Below are 22,518 nucleotides of genomic sequence, written 5' to 3' on the forward strand. Positions count from 1 at the left end.
TAACAGTTAAGGTAAAATAACGGTTAACTTTATGAAAAAATGAGTTTGTAAATATATTCACGAGCCCTCTCTCGTGAACCGTTGTTTTTTCACGATGTAGGCTAGAAAAATAGAAAGACCAATACATTTGTGGATTATATTGTGTAATTTGTTCACATTTCGCCGGAATCTATCATGGCAGACACTGAACACAAACTAATCCTATTTTAAATCCTTGTTTAAACTAGGTTAACTAATCCAGAGTTAAAACTAAGATGTGCAACGCATCTGATTAATTATAAACCAGTTTAAACCTAGATTTACTAACCCTAAACCAGGATTAATTTAATCCATGTTGGTGCAGCCCAGCCTTTATGCTTTAGAGTTACTCGTATAAATTTGATGACCGGACCAATAAGGTTTCAACTTTTAAACCCTTTACTTAGAATTAATTAAATATTTGGCCTAAAGCATGGTGTATCAGACCCATGGCAGGGATGTTGAAATTCCCCCATCATGTTGAAAAATGTATCAAGTTGTACTGATCATATTGTGTCTCTGCCTCGGCTAAATTCAGTTATTAACAGACAGCTCAATGATAAATTATGCACGTCTTCCTGGTAACAGGTATGATGTTAACTGGGTGTTAACTTTGTTTCCAAATATGTACTTGATCCAAGGTTGTATTTGTTTACCATTGTACCTTCCCAGCAGTCTTACATGTCGAAACACTGAAAGCAGTGCAAGTCAAAGACAACAAAAACGTTTTTATTTAAGAAAATTCACAGTTTCTAATGGCACTACAGTTTGTTGTAGTTACTCTCACTCCTACTGTGCAAACAGAGAGAGAGGGTGAGGGGTAACAAGAAAAAAAAACGGCAGCTTTAAAAGATCATCACATTTGACAATACAAGGTTGAATAGAAAAATAAAATGGTGACATTAAAACAAAAAAAGGCATAAGGAGTTATACAAAGTGCACACAGAAATCCTTGGATTACCGGGATCCATCGCTCTATATTCAGCGTTTAATGGGATCAACAAAATCAACAATGACTCTCTCATGACTCACAGACATGGGCAAACAGGAGAGCAACAGCGAGACACTCTCACATGCATACAGGTCAATACTATCAGTCAATCAAAAGTGATTACACAATCCCAACAAAGAGAAATTAAAATAAAAGCCATAACCTGCTGGGTATGTGGATCTGAAATAGTCCCATTTAAACATTGTGTTCCGATCCATACCCAATTCTCAATTAGATCCCTTAAGTAAAAACGTTAACATGATTCGTATCCTAATTCTTCCAAAACCAAGGGCATGTTTATTAGGGGAGGGCAGACACATACACTACATGAGTGAAGAAGATGAGGGAGAGAAGACAGCTAAAAAGTAAAGCAAGCAATAATGGAGTAGATGCATACGTGTATGGAACAATTAGCCAGGATCAAATTTTCAATCCCTCTACAGGAACTTGGTTTAATCAAGGGCAAAAAATAAGTGCAGTGAAAGACATCTGCGATGGAGCAGAGAGGTGGATGCAGGACAACAATCTTCAGAGGTCAATTTAAAAGAGGTGGGGAAGATGAGCCCTGCAGCCTACATCTCAAATAGTCAAAACTCCAGGCCCAACGAGATCGGTAGCCATTCAGAAAACACAAATAGGTGCTTATTTCTCATTCATAGAAACATTGTAGGGAATGCCCATTCAGTGATTCCTCAGTCAATCTGTGGAGTTATAGATTCTTTATAATGTTGGAGCGGTTTCACTTCTCAAGGATTACCAGGGGGTCCGCCTGTGCTTCAGCATAGGTGGTAAGAAACCGAGACTGAAAGCGAGAGCAAGACACACAAAAGCATCTTAAATTTCGGTGGATTTGCCTTTCTTCATGTTACTTCCAAAGCGCCCATGACACAATCAAGAGGAGCAGTCTCACCCATACCCACAAGCTTCTGTGAGGAGCCAGACAATAAATAAAGCTAGAATTATGTCCTTTATGTAAACCTGTTCAGGGCATGTGACATTGGTAGATAACTGGTTAAGGGAAACTAGGGAGTTTCCCTCAGGGAGTACTGTGGATTCAGAGCTCAAAGACCATTGAGCCATTTCCCAGAAAGATACAATATATTAATACATCTACTTAAAAAAAAAGGTGCTTTGCTTATTGCCCATTAGTGAGCACTAGTACTGTTGAGTGTAATATTGCATTTTTCCCAGGAAACCTGTGTGTGTCCAGTCCCCCACCCCGGCCCCCAGTCTCCCAAGACACTGAGGCAGGGTTGACTACATTGTGTGGAAGATTCTGTGAAGATAAGGCATTTAAATAAATAAATAGTTAAATACAAGTCCATCGGCATCCTTCACCGTGTACCAGGAGCGCTTGTCTGAAAGAAAAGTGTGTAAACCTCAGAACACGAGGTCATAGCTCATGTGGTCTCTGTATGAGTCCTCACCCCATTTGGATGCCTGCTTCCATTCAAACAAACCGATCCTTGTGTCGATATGTGGCGCGACTCGGCTGCGTGTCACATTTACAAAGAGATTCCCCCTCTATGCTTTACCCAGTTGGACCTGCCTCACCAGCTATACGTACCACGTCAACCATTACAGTAAATATCTCATTAGGCCGTTGCCATTTATGTAAGCATGTATGAAAATTGGGAAAGTATTGAATTGGGGCCCAGCCCCAAGAGGCATGAAAGAAGTTTTTCATGGTAGAGTGGTTAGGTTTCTGAGACTGCTTCAGTTGATTTTATAGCCTGAGCTAAACGTAAGTTAAACATTAACCTGGACAAAATAACACAACCGCATCACTGATCATCCACACACTGAGCACATTTCGTCATTCAGCTACAAAAAGTTGGGCTTGGAGTTGACAAGAAAGATAATAAATAAGAAAGACAGAAAAGTAAATATAGAAAGGGATAGGGCCTGATGATTGTGAATGGTCAAAACTGGTCCCATATGAAAAAAAGACTGGAAAGATATATTATATAAAAGAAAAAATGGAAGTGAAAGACGGAGGGACTGGGAACAGTTCTGCTGGGTTCCACTGATGAATCACATTTCATCAGACGGAGCATCTGTTCTCAGTTCCCCAACAATGCAATTCGTTTGATCCAGCGTTGGGCTGTCAAAGGCAGGAGGAAAGAACAATAAAAAAACAATGTGCTATCCTTATTGGGGACAGCTCACTCACATTTCAATGGGTTGGACTATTCATGTTTCATACCCCCACACCAAAATCTTAAGTGTCTCGGTTAATGCCTCCCCAAAAAAGAAAACTTAACAAAATATAACCTGGTACGGAAAGACAAAAGACAAATCTCTCAATTTCATGTTTTCACCACTAAAAGCTCTCCAACTTATAAAAAGGCACGTGACCACCTCAGAGGTCTCTGACAGGGGTGTGTGTTTGTGTGTATTTAAAGTAGCTTACGGAGTGTATGATGCTCCGTTAATACCAGACAGTCTAGTTCCTCAACGCACATGGCTGCTGTAGACTTTTTACAGAGACGACAAGGCGCCAGGTTTATCCCGGAAACCGGTAGTCAGCTAGCAGTGCCATGTGTGGCTCAGGGGACTCACAAAACCATGATCACTCTGATGTGCGTCTGTCTCTCCAAATGTTATTCAGACATGCCCAGTGACACTGACCCCACGCTGATATCCTTGTTTCCCTTGATCAATTTTTGCAGGCTGGGTAGAGAGCCGACCACCCCCTCTGGCACGGAGGGGAACTGCAGCTCAGACTGCCGCGACTTTCGCTGCTTCACCGAGCGCTTCACCTGGCGGGGCTTGGCTGTGGGGTCCCGGTGCAGCGGGAAGGGCAGGGCCTCGATGTACATACCCGGCGACAAGGAGGAGAAGCTGAGGGAGGGCGGGGGGAGGCGGCTGGTGTAAGACTCTTCCGAGTGGGTGGAGGAGCTAGAGCTGCTGCTGCTGCTGCTGCTGCTTCCGCCGCCGCCAGTCTCCACAGACGATGGCCTGAAAGCGAGCGTCAACGTCACATCCTCCACGGGGACACGGGCGTACTGAGGGAGGGGATTAGGGGGTGACTGAGGAGGAGGTGGGGGGAGGAGGGCAGGAAGAGGAGGAGGAGGGGCAGACAGGCAGCGATGGAAGCCGTTGCATTTGGGACCACCATTCGCCATGGGGCTCGAGGGGCATGGCATCATCAGCGCCTCAACCTTCTCCGATGGCTTCGTCTTACATCGCTTTTTCTATGGGGGAAATATATATTATGGATAAAACTAATGACTCAAGATTGTGAATCATCAAGGCCAAATCAATCCACAGTCAAGCCAAGCACTAGTAGTTATTACTGATATTATTGACAGTCCTACTTTGGGTGGTGATGCTGGGGGGAGAGCACAATGGACAATAACGACAACACTATTATGTTCAGAAAGTGGAAAGTTTCTGACGTGAACATGAACACTGTCTTTCGCAAAAACAGGTCACTATCCTTTTTCTTGACGTCATGGCACTGCTCCTGGGTTTAAGGTTACAAGAATAATAACAAGGATACTGGCCAAAGTGCAGAGAGACAGGAAGGAGGGAGACCAAGTGAAACCTACTGACTAATTTGTCTCTACTCCCGACTGACACCAAGACAAACACTCAACATGGCCGCCAAAGGCCCCACAGTAGCGGTTTAGGGTGAACACTGTACCTTTTTCTCTGGAGAAAACCTTAGAGGTTCTACAATGTACAAGTCATCTGGACCTACTGAACAGGGGAGAGAGGGCCTCGGTTAATGATGGAATGGCAAACAGGAACACATACATGTAACAAGCATGAAATGACCTTGCAAGTAGTGGCTTGGTTTGAAGATACGTGGAGATGTATAACATACACAAAAGATGAACCGAACGCTTAGAAATGCATATAATTCCATAAAAATAAGGTTTATTGTTGATGTTCAAACTAAAACGGCAGAAGTCGCTTCTGCGACGTGTGTCGTTCTTTTCAGCCTATCATTACTACTTGCAAATATCGACCATGAGCCAGCCCAAAGCATTGCATCTATTATTATACTTCTGCACATTGACACAAGCTGGCAATGACTCTCTCAAAGCAAGACCCACACAGTCACAGACACAAAGTGGAGGGGGCTCTGAGGAGAGGGAAAGGGATATGGAGTTTCAGGTTCTGTGAAAGGCTTTATTAAATCAGGAAATGTGCCGGCCGCTCCCTTTGGGAAACGTGTGGCTCCCATTTCACACTCCACACTGTCTTCCGTAGGGGATCAGATAGGTGGACACGGCCATCACAAGGAAAGACAGAGAGGGTAGTCAAGAGAATGTAGATGGAGGGAGATGTTAACTAATACTAGTAACAGGGCAAGTGAAGAGGACACAAGAAACTAGAATCTCATGTGATATGCGTGGGAAGTGTGTGACTCAAATGACATCTTAGAAGTGTATGTGTGTATGTGTATGCGTGTGCATGTGGAAGAGGAGTTCCTACCATCTGTAGACGACAGCTGAAAGGACTTGGAGCGAACAAGAGGACAGGTCACTCTTCGCATAAGACTCATATCATCATATGACGAAAAACATCTAACACAAACACAGGGAGGACAGTAGCAACAAAATTACTAATGCTTAATGTATAGTTGAATTAAATCATAGGCTTTTGGTGCATGCTTGTGAAAGTGTGTGAACGTGTGAATGCACGTACATGTACTTTTAAGTAAACGTTTGAATTTGTCTGCCCAATGACTAAATGTAAATTGGAGCTGACCTCTTGGGGCTGGGGTAGTGGTTGCTCTTGGGCAGAACAGGGGAATTGATTTGGTTCGTGTGGGCAGGGGAATTACGGCAGCACTGCAGACAGAGCAGTAGGCCCAGGGAGAGACAGAGGACCAAGGACACTACCAGGTAGCACTGGCGGTCCGACACCTGCAAGAGAGAAAAAAATCAAACACAAAAGCCTCTTGACATATCCGGCAAATAGCCTCTTAACTCAGAGGTCATCAACTAGCGGATCGCTAGTTGCAACGGATGGCTATTGATGCCTCTTGGCCCTTAAATCTTTGAGCAGCATCAGGAGCAGTGGTGTATGGTGGGCCTACCTCTCTCTGGAGCTGGCTGACCGTAGACGTGAGGTTGAGCATCAGCTTGGTGACGTTCTCCAGCTGGTTCTGCAGAACCTGGATGGAGTCCGTCTGCTTCTGGTCCTAAAGAGCACAACATAGAAACGTTTTTTAAAAAAAGAGTTTAAAACCAGATTGCAATCAGCATTCACAGTGCATTCAACAGGTTTGCATCTTATTGTTTGTGTGAGGGTTTAGAATTCGAAATACGATCTTGCTCACATTAACTTCAGTAACTACCAATTACTTCTCATTCATACATACGAATATGGAAACCATAGTGCTACCTGTGATAGTGAGCAGAGCCGCTAGTCCATTGACTACTTCTACTACATTTAGGGCATTTAACAGACGCTTTTATCCAAAGCGACTTACAGTTAATTAACACATTGACACACCGACGGCAGAGTCAACCATGCAAGGCGACAGCCAGCTCGTCAGGAGCAGTTAGGGTTATGTGTCTTGCTCAGGGACACATCAACAATCAGCTAGGAGGAGCTGGGGATCGAACTAGCAACCTTTCGGTTACAAGACAACTGCTCTACCTCCTGAGCTAAGCCGACCCTTACTACAAAATAAAGCCACAGCTTGCAACCCGATTTTATGAGCCATAACGATTGCTGTCTTATTTTATGGGTTGGCTTATGGGTAGATTTTGCAAACACAAAGTCTAAAAAATAAATGTGTCGTTTTCAGTGATTAGAATGAGAAAACATGAAGTTCCGTCACGATGTAAAGCCCATATGCTCATTAACCTAAGATTTGCAAGTATAAGATAACCTCGCAATGAAATAACATTGGCATAATTTCATAACAGACTAAAAAACAAGGAAGACTGTTTTCCAAAATGTGTTCTCAGTCCATGAACAAAACTTAGAAATCCTCTGCATCTAAAAATGGTTGCAAAATAAAAGATGCCTTGCTTTCAAAAGCTGTCAAAGAGTTCAGAGTTTTACACAAGCTTGAATCGGCATCAGCTCCAATTATTCATAGATGCTCACTCAACCATCAGTTGACCGGCAACACTGCACGGCCACAAGGAATATTGCATCATTAAAACCATTTGGTTACGGTTCACAACAGCATTGGGCGGAACATGCTAGTATTTGGGTAGTGGGCAAATATGCATAATAAGGTGTGCCTTATACACTACGGAGCAGCTAATTTGTAGTATTGTGAAACACGCATACAACATTTAATGCTCTTGCGTTTTTTTGACAATGTGTTTTTATTTTCGAATTTTCGACTACTACAATGAATACTAGTACGACTGTGATGCCAACTATGATGCCCACTGTGATGTAGGTTGTCGCTGACCTGCTCCTCAGCGATACGAGAGGTGTTTTCCAGCTTTATGATGGTTTTGTTAAAGGCTCTCTGCATCTCTTCCATCTGTTTCCGGTACCTGGACAGACAAGACTATTAAATATCCCACGGACCCTGATTTGACGTTAACATATTATTGTAGAAGCATATCATATAAACAGTGCCATCTCCAAAGCTTCCATTACTTGATCTCAACATTTTCGTTTTGGAATAATTGCGTATATTTTGTTTGATGTTTATGATCTTTGTTCTGTCTAAGTGCAAGTCAATAATCGAATGATCTAGTTGTCCTATGGTCTGTGTGGGGCTCCTCCTCACCTCTGGCTGAGCTCCTCAAGGTATCTGCTGGACAGGCTCATGTTCATCTCCAGGGCCTTGATCCTGTTGTTGAGCCTCATGAAGACACTCTCCTTCTGGCTGGAACCGTGCACCGTGGCCCCGTTCAGCATAGCACCGTTCCCGTTCCCACTCCCGGCCCCGTAGTCCCCGTGCAGCTCTGCGTAGTATTCCGTGGCTGACCGCTGGATGTTCCCGTTGGAGCTGAGGAGGAGCTCGTCCACCGATTCCTCCCCCCGCTGGTGCTCTGTTGCCTGGGCCGTAGAAGGGTCCACCTTCTCCCCAGAGGCGTAGTGGGATTCGGGCTTCAGAAGCTCCCCGCCGTCCGGACCTTGCCTTGCCGGGTCCGTGTGGGCGTCTATGGCCTGGGCGGGGGGCAGCTCCGTTGGAGGTGGGATGGTGTCTATTGGATGGGAGGCGGAGAGGAGAGGCTGTACGGACTGGTCCTGGACAGGGAGAATGGAGTAGTCTTGTTGAGCGGCCGTCTCGGAGGCGGTGGGCTGCAGGGTGAGGCTTGGGGTGGGGGTGAAGGTGACACTACTGGCTACCTGGGTCTCCATCACCAACACCTGGTAGAGGCTGGGAAGGGGGGTAAACTCCAGGGCGGGAACATCGTCGCCACCCTCCTCCTGGGTGGGCCTGCTCAATGTGGCCTGGGAGAAGCTGTGGGGGGGGATGGTGGCAGTCCGGCTGGGCTCCAACACTATCTGGGGCCCTGGGGCAGGTGAGGGCACGGGGGTGTGTGTTTCAGGATGTGTGTGCTCGCTGATGGCATGATTGGCAGGAGGCGATTCCTGGTCGATGGTCTGGTGCGAAGGATGGGGCTCAGGAACCACACTTTCTGTCAGGGGTAGGATTTCCTGGGTCAAGGCAGGAGAGGGGGAGGCGCCGAGGGGGGTCAGCACCACGGGAGGACCTTCTGTTTTGGGGGGGGCGTGTGTCTCCTCGCGGGCCTGTTGGGCCTGCTGGGCGTTAAACTGCCTGCGGCGGGAGTTGCGCTGCAGGCTGCGGGCCAACCTGGCCGAGCACCAGCCGTGCAGAAACTCTGGCAAGGAGGCCATGCAGGAAAAAGAGAAGGAGAAGGAATGGGAGAGGGGGCAGTACATTTGACTCTCCCTCCATCTCCGCCTTTCTTCTTCCTTCATATTCTCCTTCTCTCCTTCCCGTCTCATCCTCTCTTCCTGCTCCTGCTCCTCCTCTTCCTCCTCCTCGCCCTCTTCCTTCTCCATCAGGGTGACTGTGGACTGCTTTTCCTCCTGCTCCTCCTCCTCATCCACCTCCACCAGTGTGACGATCTGCATGAACTCCAGGGGTTCTGGAGAGGAGGGGGTAGGAGTGGGAAGCTCAGTGGGAAGGTCAGAGTTCGGCTGGGATGCAGTGGGACCCATCTCCACCTCTGCCGTCTCCAATCTGGTGAAAAGCATAAAATGAATACCTCCTTCACAGTGATAGCTAAATTAGCTCATTGTTAGCTCATTATATTATTAACAGTATGATCACCAGAAATCCCATGGAATCGAATCTGTTCAATTCTCATTTGGGCAACTTTCATATTCGGGCCAGATTTTATTTTGGGGGAACAATCTAAAAGGAATTCAAGCATAGAAATGACAATGAGAATGAAAAGGAAAAATTATCAGTTGATGAAGAGAACATCCACCAGGGAAAAATGTCCACACAATGTCCAAGTTCATGTTGGGCAAAATAAGAACATCACATGTACATTACAAATATAGCTAACTCCTACCCTAGCCTGATGAGCACATCACATGGCAGGCACATTACAATATAGTCAACTCTTGCTCTAACCCAACGAACACATAACACAAACATGATAATATAGTCAGGTCAAGGCCAGAGCCGAAGGCCCCATTTCCCAACCAGGGAAATGGTGGACACTCAGACAATGCACCAGTCATCCTCAAGAACGGGAGAGCCACATTCATTTATCACACAGGAGACACTTCGAGGAGCTCTCCCCCGTTAGGAGGAACACAAGAGATACACATGCATATACCAGGGCCTGAGAGCCACATTCATTTATCACACAGGAGACACTTCGAGGAGCTCTCCCCCGTTAGGAGGAACACAAGAGATACACATGCATATACCAGGGCCTGAGAGCCAAGGTCAAGCAAAAACACACAGAACCACACACACCTCAAACGCACACACCTCATCGAGAGGAGGATACAGCATAAGACTGTATCACACAGGGACTCTTCATCTTCTTCTGAAGCAGACCTTCCACGGAGGCGAAGCTCTGGACGAACCATCAACGCTGATTAGGGACTTAGACATATTCGATCTCTCACGCTTTATGACTCTGTATAACCGTTGCCACTTTACTTAATAAATCCAAGGTCCTCGTGCCGACAGACTTTATTACCTCTCCGTCTCATTTCATCTGGTCCAGTAACTAGACAGACCGTTTTTCCCCTCAAATTGGTGACCCCGACGTGATTTTTTCTGAATTGAACCGCAACTGGGAAACGAGAGACGGAGAGCGGCACGACCTCGGGACCCCGGAGCACCGGACCGATTCCTGCAGTCTCACCTCGCACGCGCCCCAACAAAAGGTAGGCAGAACCTGTTGATGAAATCCAAACTCTGCATAGTTATATAGGAACCACATTAGGAGGTGAGACTGTGAGAGCGGTTCGCTACGGGATAGCTCGTGGGGACGAATAGGACTGCATCCCAGCATTTCCCCATAAACCCGATTGACCCTGAACGCGTGACACATCGAATATCGGCTCGTTGCATGGTGAAGGAATACCCACGAGACCATAGGGCCTATAAGAATCGGGCATAGTGATACAAGACTACCGATGGCCAAGTAATGGATGTGTAATAAATACACCTTTGTCTTAAGGGGGTTAGAGTCCCTCGGGTGGGGTTAGAGTCCCCACCTGTGCCTTAAGGGGGTTAGAGTCCCTCGGGTGGGGTTAGAGTCCCCACCTGTGTCTTAAAGGGGGTTAGAGTCCCTCGGGTGGGGTTAGAGTCCCCACCTGTGTCTTAAGGGGGTTAGAGTCCCTCGGGTGGGGTTAGAGTCCCCACCTGTGTCTTAAGGGGGTTAGAGTCCCTCGGGTGGGGTTAGAGTCCCCACCTGTGTCTTAAGGGGGTTAGAGTCCCTCGGGTGGGGTTAGAGTCCCCTTCTTTGTTTGTGTATTAAATAATTCTATGTGGTAAGAAGGTTAGAGTCCTTTATCAGGGTTAGAGTCCCTTTGCAGAGGAAACGGTATGCCTGGGGCATGAGTGGCACCCAGAGGAAAAAGGTAAATGAGAATAAGATAAACTAGGCTCGTTGCGTGGTGAAAGAACACCCTCGAGGCCTAAGGCTCGCCGCCCTTGATAAGTGAATCTGAGGTGCCCGAAGAAGCACAACGATTTCTTGGCCATATATTCATTGCATATGCGGGGACTGACGGACAGACACCTGAACTGACGCAGACTAGGGATAGCAGAGACCTCTCACCCCCACCTTCACGACCAGAGAGCAAGTGCGTGTGTATGGAGTCAAGAACGAGTCAGCGTGGGTGGAAGAATAGGAGAGCATGGGTGAGAGAGAGACAGAGAGACAGTGTGTGTATGCGCGTGAGAGAGAGAGACAGAGTGGCTGTGTGTGTGTGTAAAGGTGCGGCCACACCGGATGCGTATCTCGCGTACTTCGCGTATGAAATCGCCATTTTTTCCATAGGGAACCATTGGTTTACGCGCGTATTACGCGTATAAGCAACATTTTACGTGCGTATTGCGCGTATGAGGCGCGTATATTTACGCGCTATACGCGCGTATATCGCGAACATCTCAAGAGTTAAAAAAATTGAACTTTTTACGCTCATACGCATGACGATTAGCGATTAGCCCAATCAGCGTTGAGCTTGACCCAACGTCACTGGCAGAGAGTAGTGAGCTTGGACAGAAGCATACGGCCGACATCTTTCTTTATTCTGTGTGGAAATAGTAACATAGTTACGCCATTAAATGCTTTTATGGAAACATTTCTAGCGAGAAATGTGCATTTTACTTTCATAATGTTCGCTCGGTGAATGTGAAGGATGTTTGGTTTGATAGTTATGACGAAGAGGGAACGCTCCGTTCACTTGCATGGACAGAGTCTCTGGTTACTAAGCAACCTCAACGTCTTGGCGGACTATTTCTCTGCTGATCAACACTACACGAACAGAAATGGAGGTGGATCAAAATATCATCGTCGCCGTGTGCGGCAGTCCTGTCCTGTACGACACCACGATGGTGTCGTACAGGGACAGGAACAAAACAGAGAGGGCGTGGGTCGACGTGGCAGAGGATATTGGCGTTCCTGGTAAGATCAGTGAATAATGTGTGTGTGTATTTTGCTTGGCTTGGCGTATAGCGCGTATGCGACCATTTTTGACACAAAATGGTCAAGCAACATTTTACGCGCGTATCTCGCGTAAAAAGTACGCGAGATACGCGTCCGGTGTGGCCGCACCTTAAGAGGCCCAGAGAGAGAGAAAGAAAGAGCGAGCGTATGTGTGGGCCGGCTAAATATAGAAATAAATAAATCAATGATAACCCTGCTATGTGTGCAACGCTTGCTTGCTTTGTTATGCTCAACGCTATTTTGCTGTGTCTGATGATTGTGGGTGCGGTAGCAGACGGATAATTGCATTGACCACAGCGGACGGGAATAGTAGACACCTGTTGCCCGTCACTAGTAAGGCGTGAGCGGCTGGGCATATATCTCTGTCCAGACTCCCTGTGCATGTGTGTCAGAAAGAGAGAGAGAAAGGCTGTGAGCGATTCTGTGTGTGCGCGTGTACGCAAGAGGCAATGTTCATGTGTGTGCGTCTGCGGGAGACAGAATGAGAGGAGCCGTGTGTGAAGTCAGTGTGAATGTGCGTTTGTGTGAGAGGGAGCGAGAGAGATAGCAAGGAGAGATAGCAAGGAGAGCTAAAGTTGGAGGACGATCGAGAGGGACCATTTTCCCTCTAGACAGTTGGAGGTAGCGATAGAGTGCATGTTTTTCTAACAATGAACGGTTGTTTCAGGACCACGAGAAGGGACTCTGTATGGTTTTCAGGCCCAGAGTGTAATCCCCTTTCCCATATGTGTAGTCCTCCCATTTGAGGTCCCCGTCTGTACCAATTTCGGTGGTCAGCTTCGTAGTTTTGTGTATATAGAAATTTGGAAAGGGGGAGCAGTATTAAGTTATATATAATAAAGTGAAAAGTTATTTGTGAATGAAAGGACAGAAGGATCTTTTTGTGTGTAAGAGATAGTTATTAGGCCTTGTTCCATGATGGATAGTTCAGGATGTTGCATTCCAGGCTTATCTGTTAACGGTCCTAGGTGCTGCCTGACCCTAAGGGGGGTGAGGAAAGAATGAGAGAGAGAGAACACATTTCACCCCCATCTGTTGACCCACACCATTAAGGCAGTACAGAGAGACACACTAACACACAGTACAGAGAAAGTGAGTGAGACCGTATACGTGCGTTTGTGTGAGTGTGTGCATGTGTGTGTACGTCAGTGTGTACGTGCGTGTCAGCGAGTATGCGTCAACGTGCGTTTGGGTGTGTACGTTTGCGTGAGAGAAAGCTTGATAGAGGGAAAGAGAGAACCTGTGAGTGAATCAGTGGGTGTGTATGCGTGGTCCGCTCTATCTTTGCCCGTTGAAACGGGTAAAGGTAGGAATAGATAAATCGATAATAATGAATAATGTCTCTCTGCCGTATTGCTTTGGTCTTTGGCTTGACCTGCGGAAATAGATAAATTGACAATGATAAATAATATCTCTTTTACTGTGTTTCTTTGAATTACTGCTGGACCTGTCGCGATAGATAAACTAACGATACTAAACAATATCTCTTTGCCGCGTTGGTTGACGGTTTAGTCTGTTGAAGCAGATTAATCAATAAGGATGGATAACGACTATTGGCTATGAGGAATATCTGGATGTATTGAATAACGTGTCTAGGCCCTGTTGTCCTTTTTTCTCGTTCTCCTCCTCCAAGAGTGACAAGAGTTACCCCCTAGTCTCTCATCCGCCCTCGTGTGTTAGACAGGCCCCACAGAGTTATAGCATCACGGCCGCCATTTTTTGAGTTCTCTCACTCAGTCCCAAGCCACACCTCCCCCTCCGCCAAATTTGGGCTTTCCTTGAACCCTACCCTTCCCCAACTCCACCGCCCCCTACTGGACCACTCCAACCACTCCCTTCCCCAACTACACCGCCCCCTGCTGGACCACTCCAACCCTACCCTTCCCCAACTACACCGCCCCCTACTGGACCACTCCAACCACTCCCTTCCCCAACTACACCGCCCCCTGCTGGACCACTCCAACCCTACCCTTCCCCAACTACACCGCCCCCTACTGGACCACTCCAACCCTACCCTTCCCCAACTACACCACCCCCTGCTGGACAACTCCAACCCTACCCTTTCCCAACTCCACCGCCCCCTGCTGGACAACAACAACCCTGCCCTTCCCCAACTACACCGCCCCCTACTGGACAGCAACAATACCAATCCAACCCCGACTCTCGATCACCCCCTGCTAGAAGAATTATCCCAGTTACTAAAAAAGCTAGAAGAGAAACCTCCCCGCACCCAGCCCTCAGTGCACGTGCGTCCACAACCCCGACCACCCCCATACCAGGCTGCTGTAAGAAGAAGCGGCGAACGCGCCCACCATGTCGGACGAGCAACGAACCAGAGCGCTGGGCTGGTTGTGCCTCAACGCTGAACCGGGGAAAATATTGAAAGGCCAAGACCGGAAGAAATGGGAGGACCGATGTGACGTCTACATTAAAAACTGGCAGAAAGAGGGACCCCTCGACCAGACCGGCCGGGCCGCCATACACGCGCACATTGGCAGCCAGTATGAGCAGGCGAAGGTCCGCCGCGACAACGCTGGAACCAAGGCGGGACGAGCGGATGCACTCGAAGCCCAAGACCGGATAAAACAAAAGAGAATCTTAGTATTAAATGCATTGGCCTCTTGCCTCCCGCCCCACACCCTAAAACCAGCCCCCTCCGCCAGGAATCCCTTCCTAGCGGACCTTGCAACCCCTGCCCGACCGAACCTGATAGCCCCAGTCTATCCAACCCCTGCCCAACCGAGCCTGACAGCCCCGCTCTATCCCTCCCTACCGAGGGCCGATGTACAGGCCCGCCCACCTCCGTACACCCACTCTTGCATCACCAGGGTCGGAACGGTAAATGTTGGGGCGGTACCACCGTCGTGGTGCCACTCCATCACGAACGTTACGCTTTGGCCCAACATGACCAAACCGGGCCCAGGACGCCAAGACCTATTCTGGTCCTGTGACAAATTCACCCTCAGACTTACACTCCCGGCACAATGGTCCGGAACCTGCATTATAGTGCGCCTACTTATGCCCGTCACGCTCTTTACCCGGGGTTCGCCCGGGCCCGACAACCAAACTACCTCTCGACACCGCCGCGACACCGCTCTGACCGACCACTTTGACCTAACCAAGAACACCCCCACGTACATGGATAGCATAGGCATTCCCCGGGGCGTTCCAAACCAGTTTAAGTTAGCAGACCAGATAGCCGCGGGTTTCGAGAACATACCCCTTATCTCTGCCATAATTCCAATCACCCCCAACAAAAACGTAGATTGCATTAATTACATTCACTACAACGTCCAGCGCCTATCCAACCTGACTCGCGACGCGGTAGAAGGGCTGGCCTCACAACTGGCCGCCACCTCTCTAATGGCGTATCAAAACCGTCTAGCCCTGGACATGTTGTTAGCCGAGAAAGGGGGGGGTCTGTTCGATGTTTGGGGCTCAGTGCTGCACCTTCATTCCCAACAACACGGCCCCTGACGGGTCAGTGACAAGGGCCCTGGCCGGCCTTCGAGCTCTTTTCGTCAAGATGGCAGAGGACTCTGGGGTCGACAACCCCATGGAGAAATGGATGACTGACATGTTCGGCAAGTGGAAGGGCCTTCTCATGGCCGTCCTGTCATCCCTGGCTTGCTTTGTCGGGATTGTGGTCTGCTGCGGGTGTTGCTGCATCCCCTGCGCCCGCACCCTCTGCTCACGCCTCATCACCACGGCCCTCGAAAAGGAGAAACAACAGCCCCCTCCCTACTCCGAAGCAGCCCCCCTCATGCCCCTGCTGGATTTCCCGGACCAGCTTCCCCTGGACGACCAGATAGTGTCTGCAAACTTTGACTGTGAGTATGGCCTCCCTCACCCTGCAACCTTTGACTTTGAGTACGAGCTCCCCTACACACTCCCAACCCCCGCCATCGACTGCGTCCCCGCCGAGCCGGACATCTACCCGTGAGTGCTAGTGGCCTCTCCAGGTGCACGGCCCCGGCGTCCTGTTTCCACCACCGTATGCTGAAACCCCACCACCACACCCCCCTCCCCCCCCCGCCTGTGACGTGCTAGTAACCTCTCCAGGTGGGCTGCCCCATTCCCGTCCCCGCCAACGGCACCACCCCCCTCCCACCTGATGCACCCACGTCGCCCGGACCAGGGATCTGCGTTCCGGTACCAGGGGCTGCGGCCCGTTCCCTTAAGGCTTGAGGGCACCCCTGGCTGTATTCGCTTCTGTACGCTTCACTGTTTTTAGCCGCTCCCATATCTATGCCCGCGTCTACGCAACCGACGCCGGGAACGCAAATGTTGTTGTTTATATCGCTGTCCCACTAGATGGAGCTCGGGGATACACACGGGCGAGATTCCAGGGGCCTTGATTGCCCGTTTATCAGATGAGGTCCTGAGCGCAGTTGAATAAAAGGGTCTAATGCTCAGGTGGCGCGTTGCGTCCACCTGCCCGTGATGACGCTCAGGACTATTCCGTGGTTTCTTAGTTGTTCCCGTGCCCCGGGCCTACCCTGAATACCCCATGCGTGTGATTGCTTATTGTTACACGACCAGTTAAACCAGTTAACACGACCACACACTAACATCCTTAGTGTGTGGTCATCTGGGGATGGGTTGAGGGGGATTGCCATTCGTTGTGTACCTCATATCTTTCTGATATTATTATTATTATTTAGGGACACGTTTCATGGTTGCATTTCTTTCCGGTGATTGTTATTGTGTAGTGTTTGTGTGATTGTTGCATTTTTGTTTATATCGTTATTGTTTACTGTTAGTTTTATTGTTGCATTTTGTTGTTGTTAGGGTTTGGTGTTGGTTTTGTTGTGTATCATCGGCTGCCAGTATTGTTGGTATTGTCTGCTCGCGATGTAAGGCCGGGGTGGATGCCACCCCCTAGGTGGGGTGTGTATGGCATACCCATGTCTGAAGCAGGGGTAGCGTTTCTCCCACGTGGTTCCCCATACACCCGGTCCAGCGAGTTGTTTTAGTCCCATGCTCATGGTTGTTTGTTTTTATGATCATTTTGCCTTCTTTCTGTTATTTCTAATGGTGTTATAATGGTAGTCCCGCGCTGGAGTCCTATCCCTCGTACCCCTAATGAGTAAAAGTCGTCTTGCGACGACTTGAGGGGGATATGTTGGGCAAAATAACCTGCTGAGTACATCACATGTACATTAAAAATATAGCTAACTCCTACCCTAGCCTGATGAGCACATCACATGGCAGGCACATTACAATATAGTCAACTCTTGCTCTAACCCAACGAACACATAACACAAACATGATAATATAGTCAGGTCAAGGCCAGAGCCGAAGGCCCCATTTCCCAACCAGGAAAATGGTGGACACTCAGACAATGCACCAGTCATCCTCAAGAACGGGAGAGCCACATTAATTGATCACAAAGGAGACACTTCGAGGAGCTCTCCCCCGTTAGGAGGAACACAAGAGATACACATGCATATACCAGGGCCTGAGAGCCACATTAATTTATCACACAGGAGACACTTCGAGGAGCTCTCCCCCGTTAGGAGGAACACAAGAGATACACATGCATATACCAGGGCCTGAGAGCCAAGGTCAAGCAAAAACACACACACCTCAAACGCACACACCTCATCGAGAGGAGGATACAGCATAAGACTATCACACAGGGACTCTTCATCTTCTTCTGAAGCAGACCTTCCACGGAGGCGAAGCTCTGGACGAACCATCAGCGCTGATTAGGGACTTAGACATATTCGATCTCTCACGCTTTATGACTCTGTATAACCGTTGCCACTTTACTCAATAAATCCAAGGTCCTCGTGCCGACAGACTTTATTACCTCTCCGTCTCATTTCATCTGGTCCAGTAACTAGACAGACCGTTTTTCCCCTCATTCACTTCCGTGCTTATTGCTTATGACGTCTTTGTTATTGATATTCTGCAAGTGCCGGTCAGTTAAGAATGTGACCAGTTCACACTGGAATCTGATATTGGCCACATGCAAATTTATTTTCTTTATATCCGAGTATTCAATCTGAGATGAATAAGACTAAGACTTGCAATGAATGAACTCATCCTTAGTTTGTCATTGATGCGATCACAGCCATCTGCAGAAAATAGATTAAGTAACCAAATCACTACTTCATACAGACAGAGACTCACGTTGCGGAACCGCTTATCGTTGGCGTTGCTGTGAGCAGGATCTCCGGGCTTTCATCCTTTACATAGCCCGCCTCTTCCGTGTCATTGTCTGAGAGATGGACACACACACACACACACACACACACACACACACACACACACACACACACACACACACACACACACACACACACACACACACACACACACACACACACACACACACACACACACACACACACACACACACACACACAATTCTGAATCCTTCAAATATAAATAAAATGATTTATGATGGAAAGGAAATGTATGTTGTAAGAGCAAAGGTGTGCAATAACGGAAAAATATACACCAAACTATGCATCACATGACGTACCAGTTACTTTCAAAACACATTTCCTGTTTAAATCCCTGTTATTATCGACAATAATGCAACTGCATTCCAAATAAGTTTGTTCCAGCTATAGGAGCGGGGACCAGATCCGGACTTGGGCTTTGGATTGCAGCATTTTGTTTGCAGCATTCTCTTGATTTGCCATTCCAGGTAATCTTGTTTTTAAAAGTATACACAAAGCTTGAATATTATAAATGATTATATTTACTTGAGTCAGCCCTAATACAAAAACCGTGACAAAAATTATTCCTGAGTGAGGCGGGAGGACTGATAGTAAACACGTTAGCTAATCATTTTGATGAACATATTTGTTCACCAAAATCTCACACGAGTATCTCCTTTGAAGGAATGTTAGCAACTATTAGATGGGAACAGACATAGCCCATATGATACAGAATTACATCATAACTATATCATATAGAATAATGGCTTGTAATTATTTGTATTAACCAAATAAACACAGTAGTAGCATAGCAGGGTTGCTGACTTTGTCTTCCAGTTTCCCACTGGCCCTGGCCTTCTTGCAGATATAATAGTGTATAAGAGGGCGCTGGTATTCCTTGCTCAGCCACTGCATGTGTATTTTTAAGAGCTTGGGTACACCCATTAGTTGGTACCTTACTCTAGAACAAAAAAATTGCTTATATATCTTAAACACGCCCCTGAATGCAGTGATGGAAAGGGTGCGTTGTGAATGGAGTGTAGATTGCTCCCCGCGTCCCACGGTAGGACTGCGCCCCACTGAGAGGGAACAGAGAGAACCATGGTTTTGTGCAAACCGTGCTGACGCAGTGCCACAGGCAAAGTAAACACCTGGTTGACTCTGCACACACAGTTTAACACATATGAGACTGAAATTAGAGGGTGGACGGACGAGTCAAAGCAGTATTTGCTTGAGTTAATTCAAACAAGTTTGGTTCGAAGGAGGAATGACGTGTGAGAAATGGGCGGAAAAGTGTCCACCAATCAGGAGGCAGAACTGAAAGAGACTGTCCAACAACATTCAACAGTAAAGAGAACAGGGCAAAGCATTACATAGGTTGTGTCCTCATCTTTATAGTATAAAAAAATAAATTCATCACCCAATAAACTTTTCATCATAAAACAGTAGATGAATGTGTTTATATAAGGCAATCTAATAATAACTACAGATGAGATATAAATTGTCCCCTTTTGTTCCTGCATGAGGCGCAATAAGGTGAGGATCTCAATTGTTATGATTAAAGTTCACTCAAGTCCACATGTTCTTGTACATCCACTGAACACAAGATTATATGCAAACTTTATTAATCATCTAACCTTTTACAAAACCAATGAGTCTGATTGAGATGCAGTCAACAGTAGGCCCTTATTGGCGGACCCTTAATGAGAGTTGTTTGTTGAAAATGACAAAGTCCGATCTGCAAAAAAGTGTGTTTCTCAGCTGTAGAGTGTATTATTATATGTGCTAGTGAGCCTGGAGTAGTGCATGTTCCATAACATATCAATGCAGTCCTTTGACCATTCATGTGTCCTCTTTATACACACACAACTGCAGGCTACATACCTGAGGTGGTATGAAACACTTTGCTGGTAGGCTACTCAAAAGCACTCAGTAAGCACTGATAAATTTTTCATAGGGAAATATGAAAGCCTCCTCCAGGCTCTTACACGTAATCAGGAATGGTTAATTCAAGGAGGAACAAGGAGGGTTAGCACAGCAGAAGAACAAACCACCTCCCCTGCTATAGAAAGGCATCGCCGCTTCCATCGTGCATAAGCTGGCCTAGCATGTAGCCCCACAGGCCGGTATGAATCACACAACCTAGAACTTTACAAATATCCCCAAAACTTTGTGCATTTGCACAGGCCTTCTGGTAGACGGAGGCTTCCTCGGGGCCCTTGACCCGGGCCCCCCACGGCCTTGAGGGAGGAGATGGAGATGGGTTCAGTTACCTTCTAGGTGTGTCCCATCGGCAAGCTCTGGTTTGGCCCCCAGCACATTGGCGGCTATGTTGTTGACCATATTAAGGATGGCATCTGAAAATGAAGATAGCAGACTTGAGTTTATTTAACAGGCTCAATGTCTCTGCCTGGCTTTAACATCCGCCAGGCAGCAACTGGAGGCTTAATCACAAGGATCTCAGCCACAAGCACTCGACCATCCGGCTCTTTGCCTACTCTGCTCTGCTCCAATCTTTTGTCTATAAGGGGCTCAAACACTCTTCAATGGACACATGATGTTTCTAAAGCCCTCCGTTGGGTCTCAACATGTTTAATAACATGAGTGCATGTGTGTGCATGTTTCAACTTCTGCTTTCCCTTAGAATCCCCCTTCAAACTAAATCAGTGGACAAAAGGGCCACAGTGTGTGGACAAAAGGGCCACAGTGTGCTTGTGTGTGCACTGGTGTGTGCCCGTGCAAACACGGACATCCCCAACCAGAGTACCAAAAATAAAGAAATCATACGATACATGCAGACTCCCAAACCGTCTATCTGAAGAAATTTGAATATGAACTAAACAAATTCTTATAAATAATCCAGTGATTGTTTTGGGTTGGGGACCAATCACACAGAACAGTGTCACAACAGACACGGACGCTCTGAAAACAGCATACCATAGTGCTTTGTGGGAACTATTCAGAGTGCCCGTACAGTGTGGTTAACAAAAAACACCACGAAAACAAAGCGCAGAAGAAGCTAAGTGCCAGAGGAAAACAATGGTTGGTTTAGTAGTGTGCTTTACTTGCTCTGCGTGATCGGCCTCTGAAAGTGTATTTCACACCACACACACACACACACACACACACACACACACACACACACACACACACACACACACACACACACACACACACACACACACACACACACACACACACACACACACACACACACACACACACACACACACACACACACACACACACACACACACACACACACGTACTGGTAGCAGAGCCGAGGAGGTTTTTTGCAGCCTTGTCCTCATTGGGCTGGAAACCTGGAGGGTAGTCTGAGAAGAACACACACACAAACACAGTTAAAGATGACTTTGACAGAACTTTGAACACACAAACGTTGTGTTTTGTGAAGCAAGTTGGGGCTAGTTCAATGAATTCTAATTTGCACACCAGTCAGTTCTGAATGCATTGGCAGCAAAACACTTTCGTGTTCTAAGAATAAATATTATGCAACCCTTCTCAATAGGCTTTGCCGAAAGAATGATCTTTATTGTAATATCAGTAACTTGGTTGTAAATTAATATGGAAAAATTTTATATGGTAAATAAATAAAAGGAACTGACAATGTCAATAGTTTGTGTTATACCATAGTCCTCCTCCAGGTACTCAAGTCTCTCTGAGGGATACTGAGAATCTGCTATTTCTTCATATTCTTCCACCATACTGGTGCCAAATACCCTATGAAAACAAAGACAAACAAACTTGCATAACTTAACACATTTATACATGCATTAAATGCATTAAGTACCGAAGTTCAAGTCTTTTACTGAATTAAAAGGGTTAGCGGTTGATAAACACAGAGAAAGAGTTTGAAGTCATTGATGACGATTGATGATTTTTTCACAATGTTTCCTTTACATTAAAATAATAAGGCCAGGCAACTCTGGTTGATAAGAATCTTGGATCCCACACTAAATGTCGATCTTAATTGATGTGCCTGTTGGTATTACAAACAAATAATTAAATAATTAGAGTGGAAAGTGATAGTTTTCTCAATGATAACCTCTACACAATAGTTCCATTAATGAAATGTCCTGAGGCCCACCAGCTTCACAGACCCCATTGCACCCGTGTTGTGGGAAACTGACCCAGAGTGTAGTAGCCCTCTGAGGACCTGAAATGGAATATATTGGAAGCCTGGATAAAACCGGTTCAAGAGCTCTTCAAG

The 22,518-nt window shown here is 47.0% G+C and overlaps 1 protein-coding gene across 6 annotated transcripts in view; it reads right to left on the reverse strand.

Moving 5' to 3' along the window:
- Window positions 1–726: 726 nt before the first annotated feature.
- Window positions 727–22,518, reverse strand: part of suco (SUN domain containing ossification factor) — a 69,602-nt gene continuing 47,810 nt past the window's right edge. For 4 of the 6 annotated variants that reach the window (XM_060068013.1, XM_060068014.1, XM_060068011.1 and 1 more), the window contains 12 exons: window positions 21,937–22,028; window positions 21,557–21,622; window positions 20,561–20,644; window positions 18,253–18,340; window positions 7,728–9,155; window positions 7,401–7,488; window positions 6,063–6,167; window positions 5,732–5,889; window positions 5,456–5,547; window positions 4,659–4,714; window positions 3,641–4,206; window positions 727–3,113 (listed from right to left, as the gene is read on the reverse strand). In XM_060068013.1, the coding sequence (XP_059923996.1) occupies window positions 3,044–3,113; window positions 3,641–4,206; window positions 4,659–4,714; window positions 5,456–5,547; window positions 5,732–5,889; window positions 6,063–6,167; window positions 7,401–7,488; window positions 7,728–9,155; window positions 18,253–18,340; window positions 20,561–20,644; window positions 21,557–21,622; window positions 21,937–22,028 (2,893 nt within the window). In that variant the 3' untranslated portion in view covers window positions 727–3,043. Of the gene's footprint in view, window positions 4,207–4,658; window positions 4,715–5,455; window positions 5,548–5,731; window positions 5,890–6,062; window positions 6,168–7,400; window positions 7,489–7,727; window positions 9,156–18,252; window positions 18,341–20,560; window positions 20,645–21,556; window positions 21,623–21,936; window positions 22,029–22,518 lie in introns of all 6 variants that reach the window. The other 2 variants (XM_060068010.1, XM_060068012.1) reach the window with 2 other exon arrangements.

This window comes from Gadus macrocephalus, chromosome 12 (genome assembly GCF_031168955.1).
Source record: "Gadus macrocephalus chromosome 12, ASM3116895v1".
NCBI classification, from domain to species: Eukaryota; Metazoa; Chordata; class Actinopteri; order Gadiformes; family Gadidae; genus Gadus; species Gadus macrocephalus.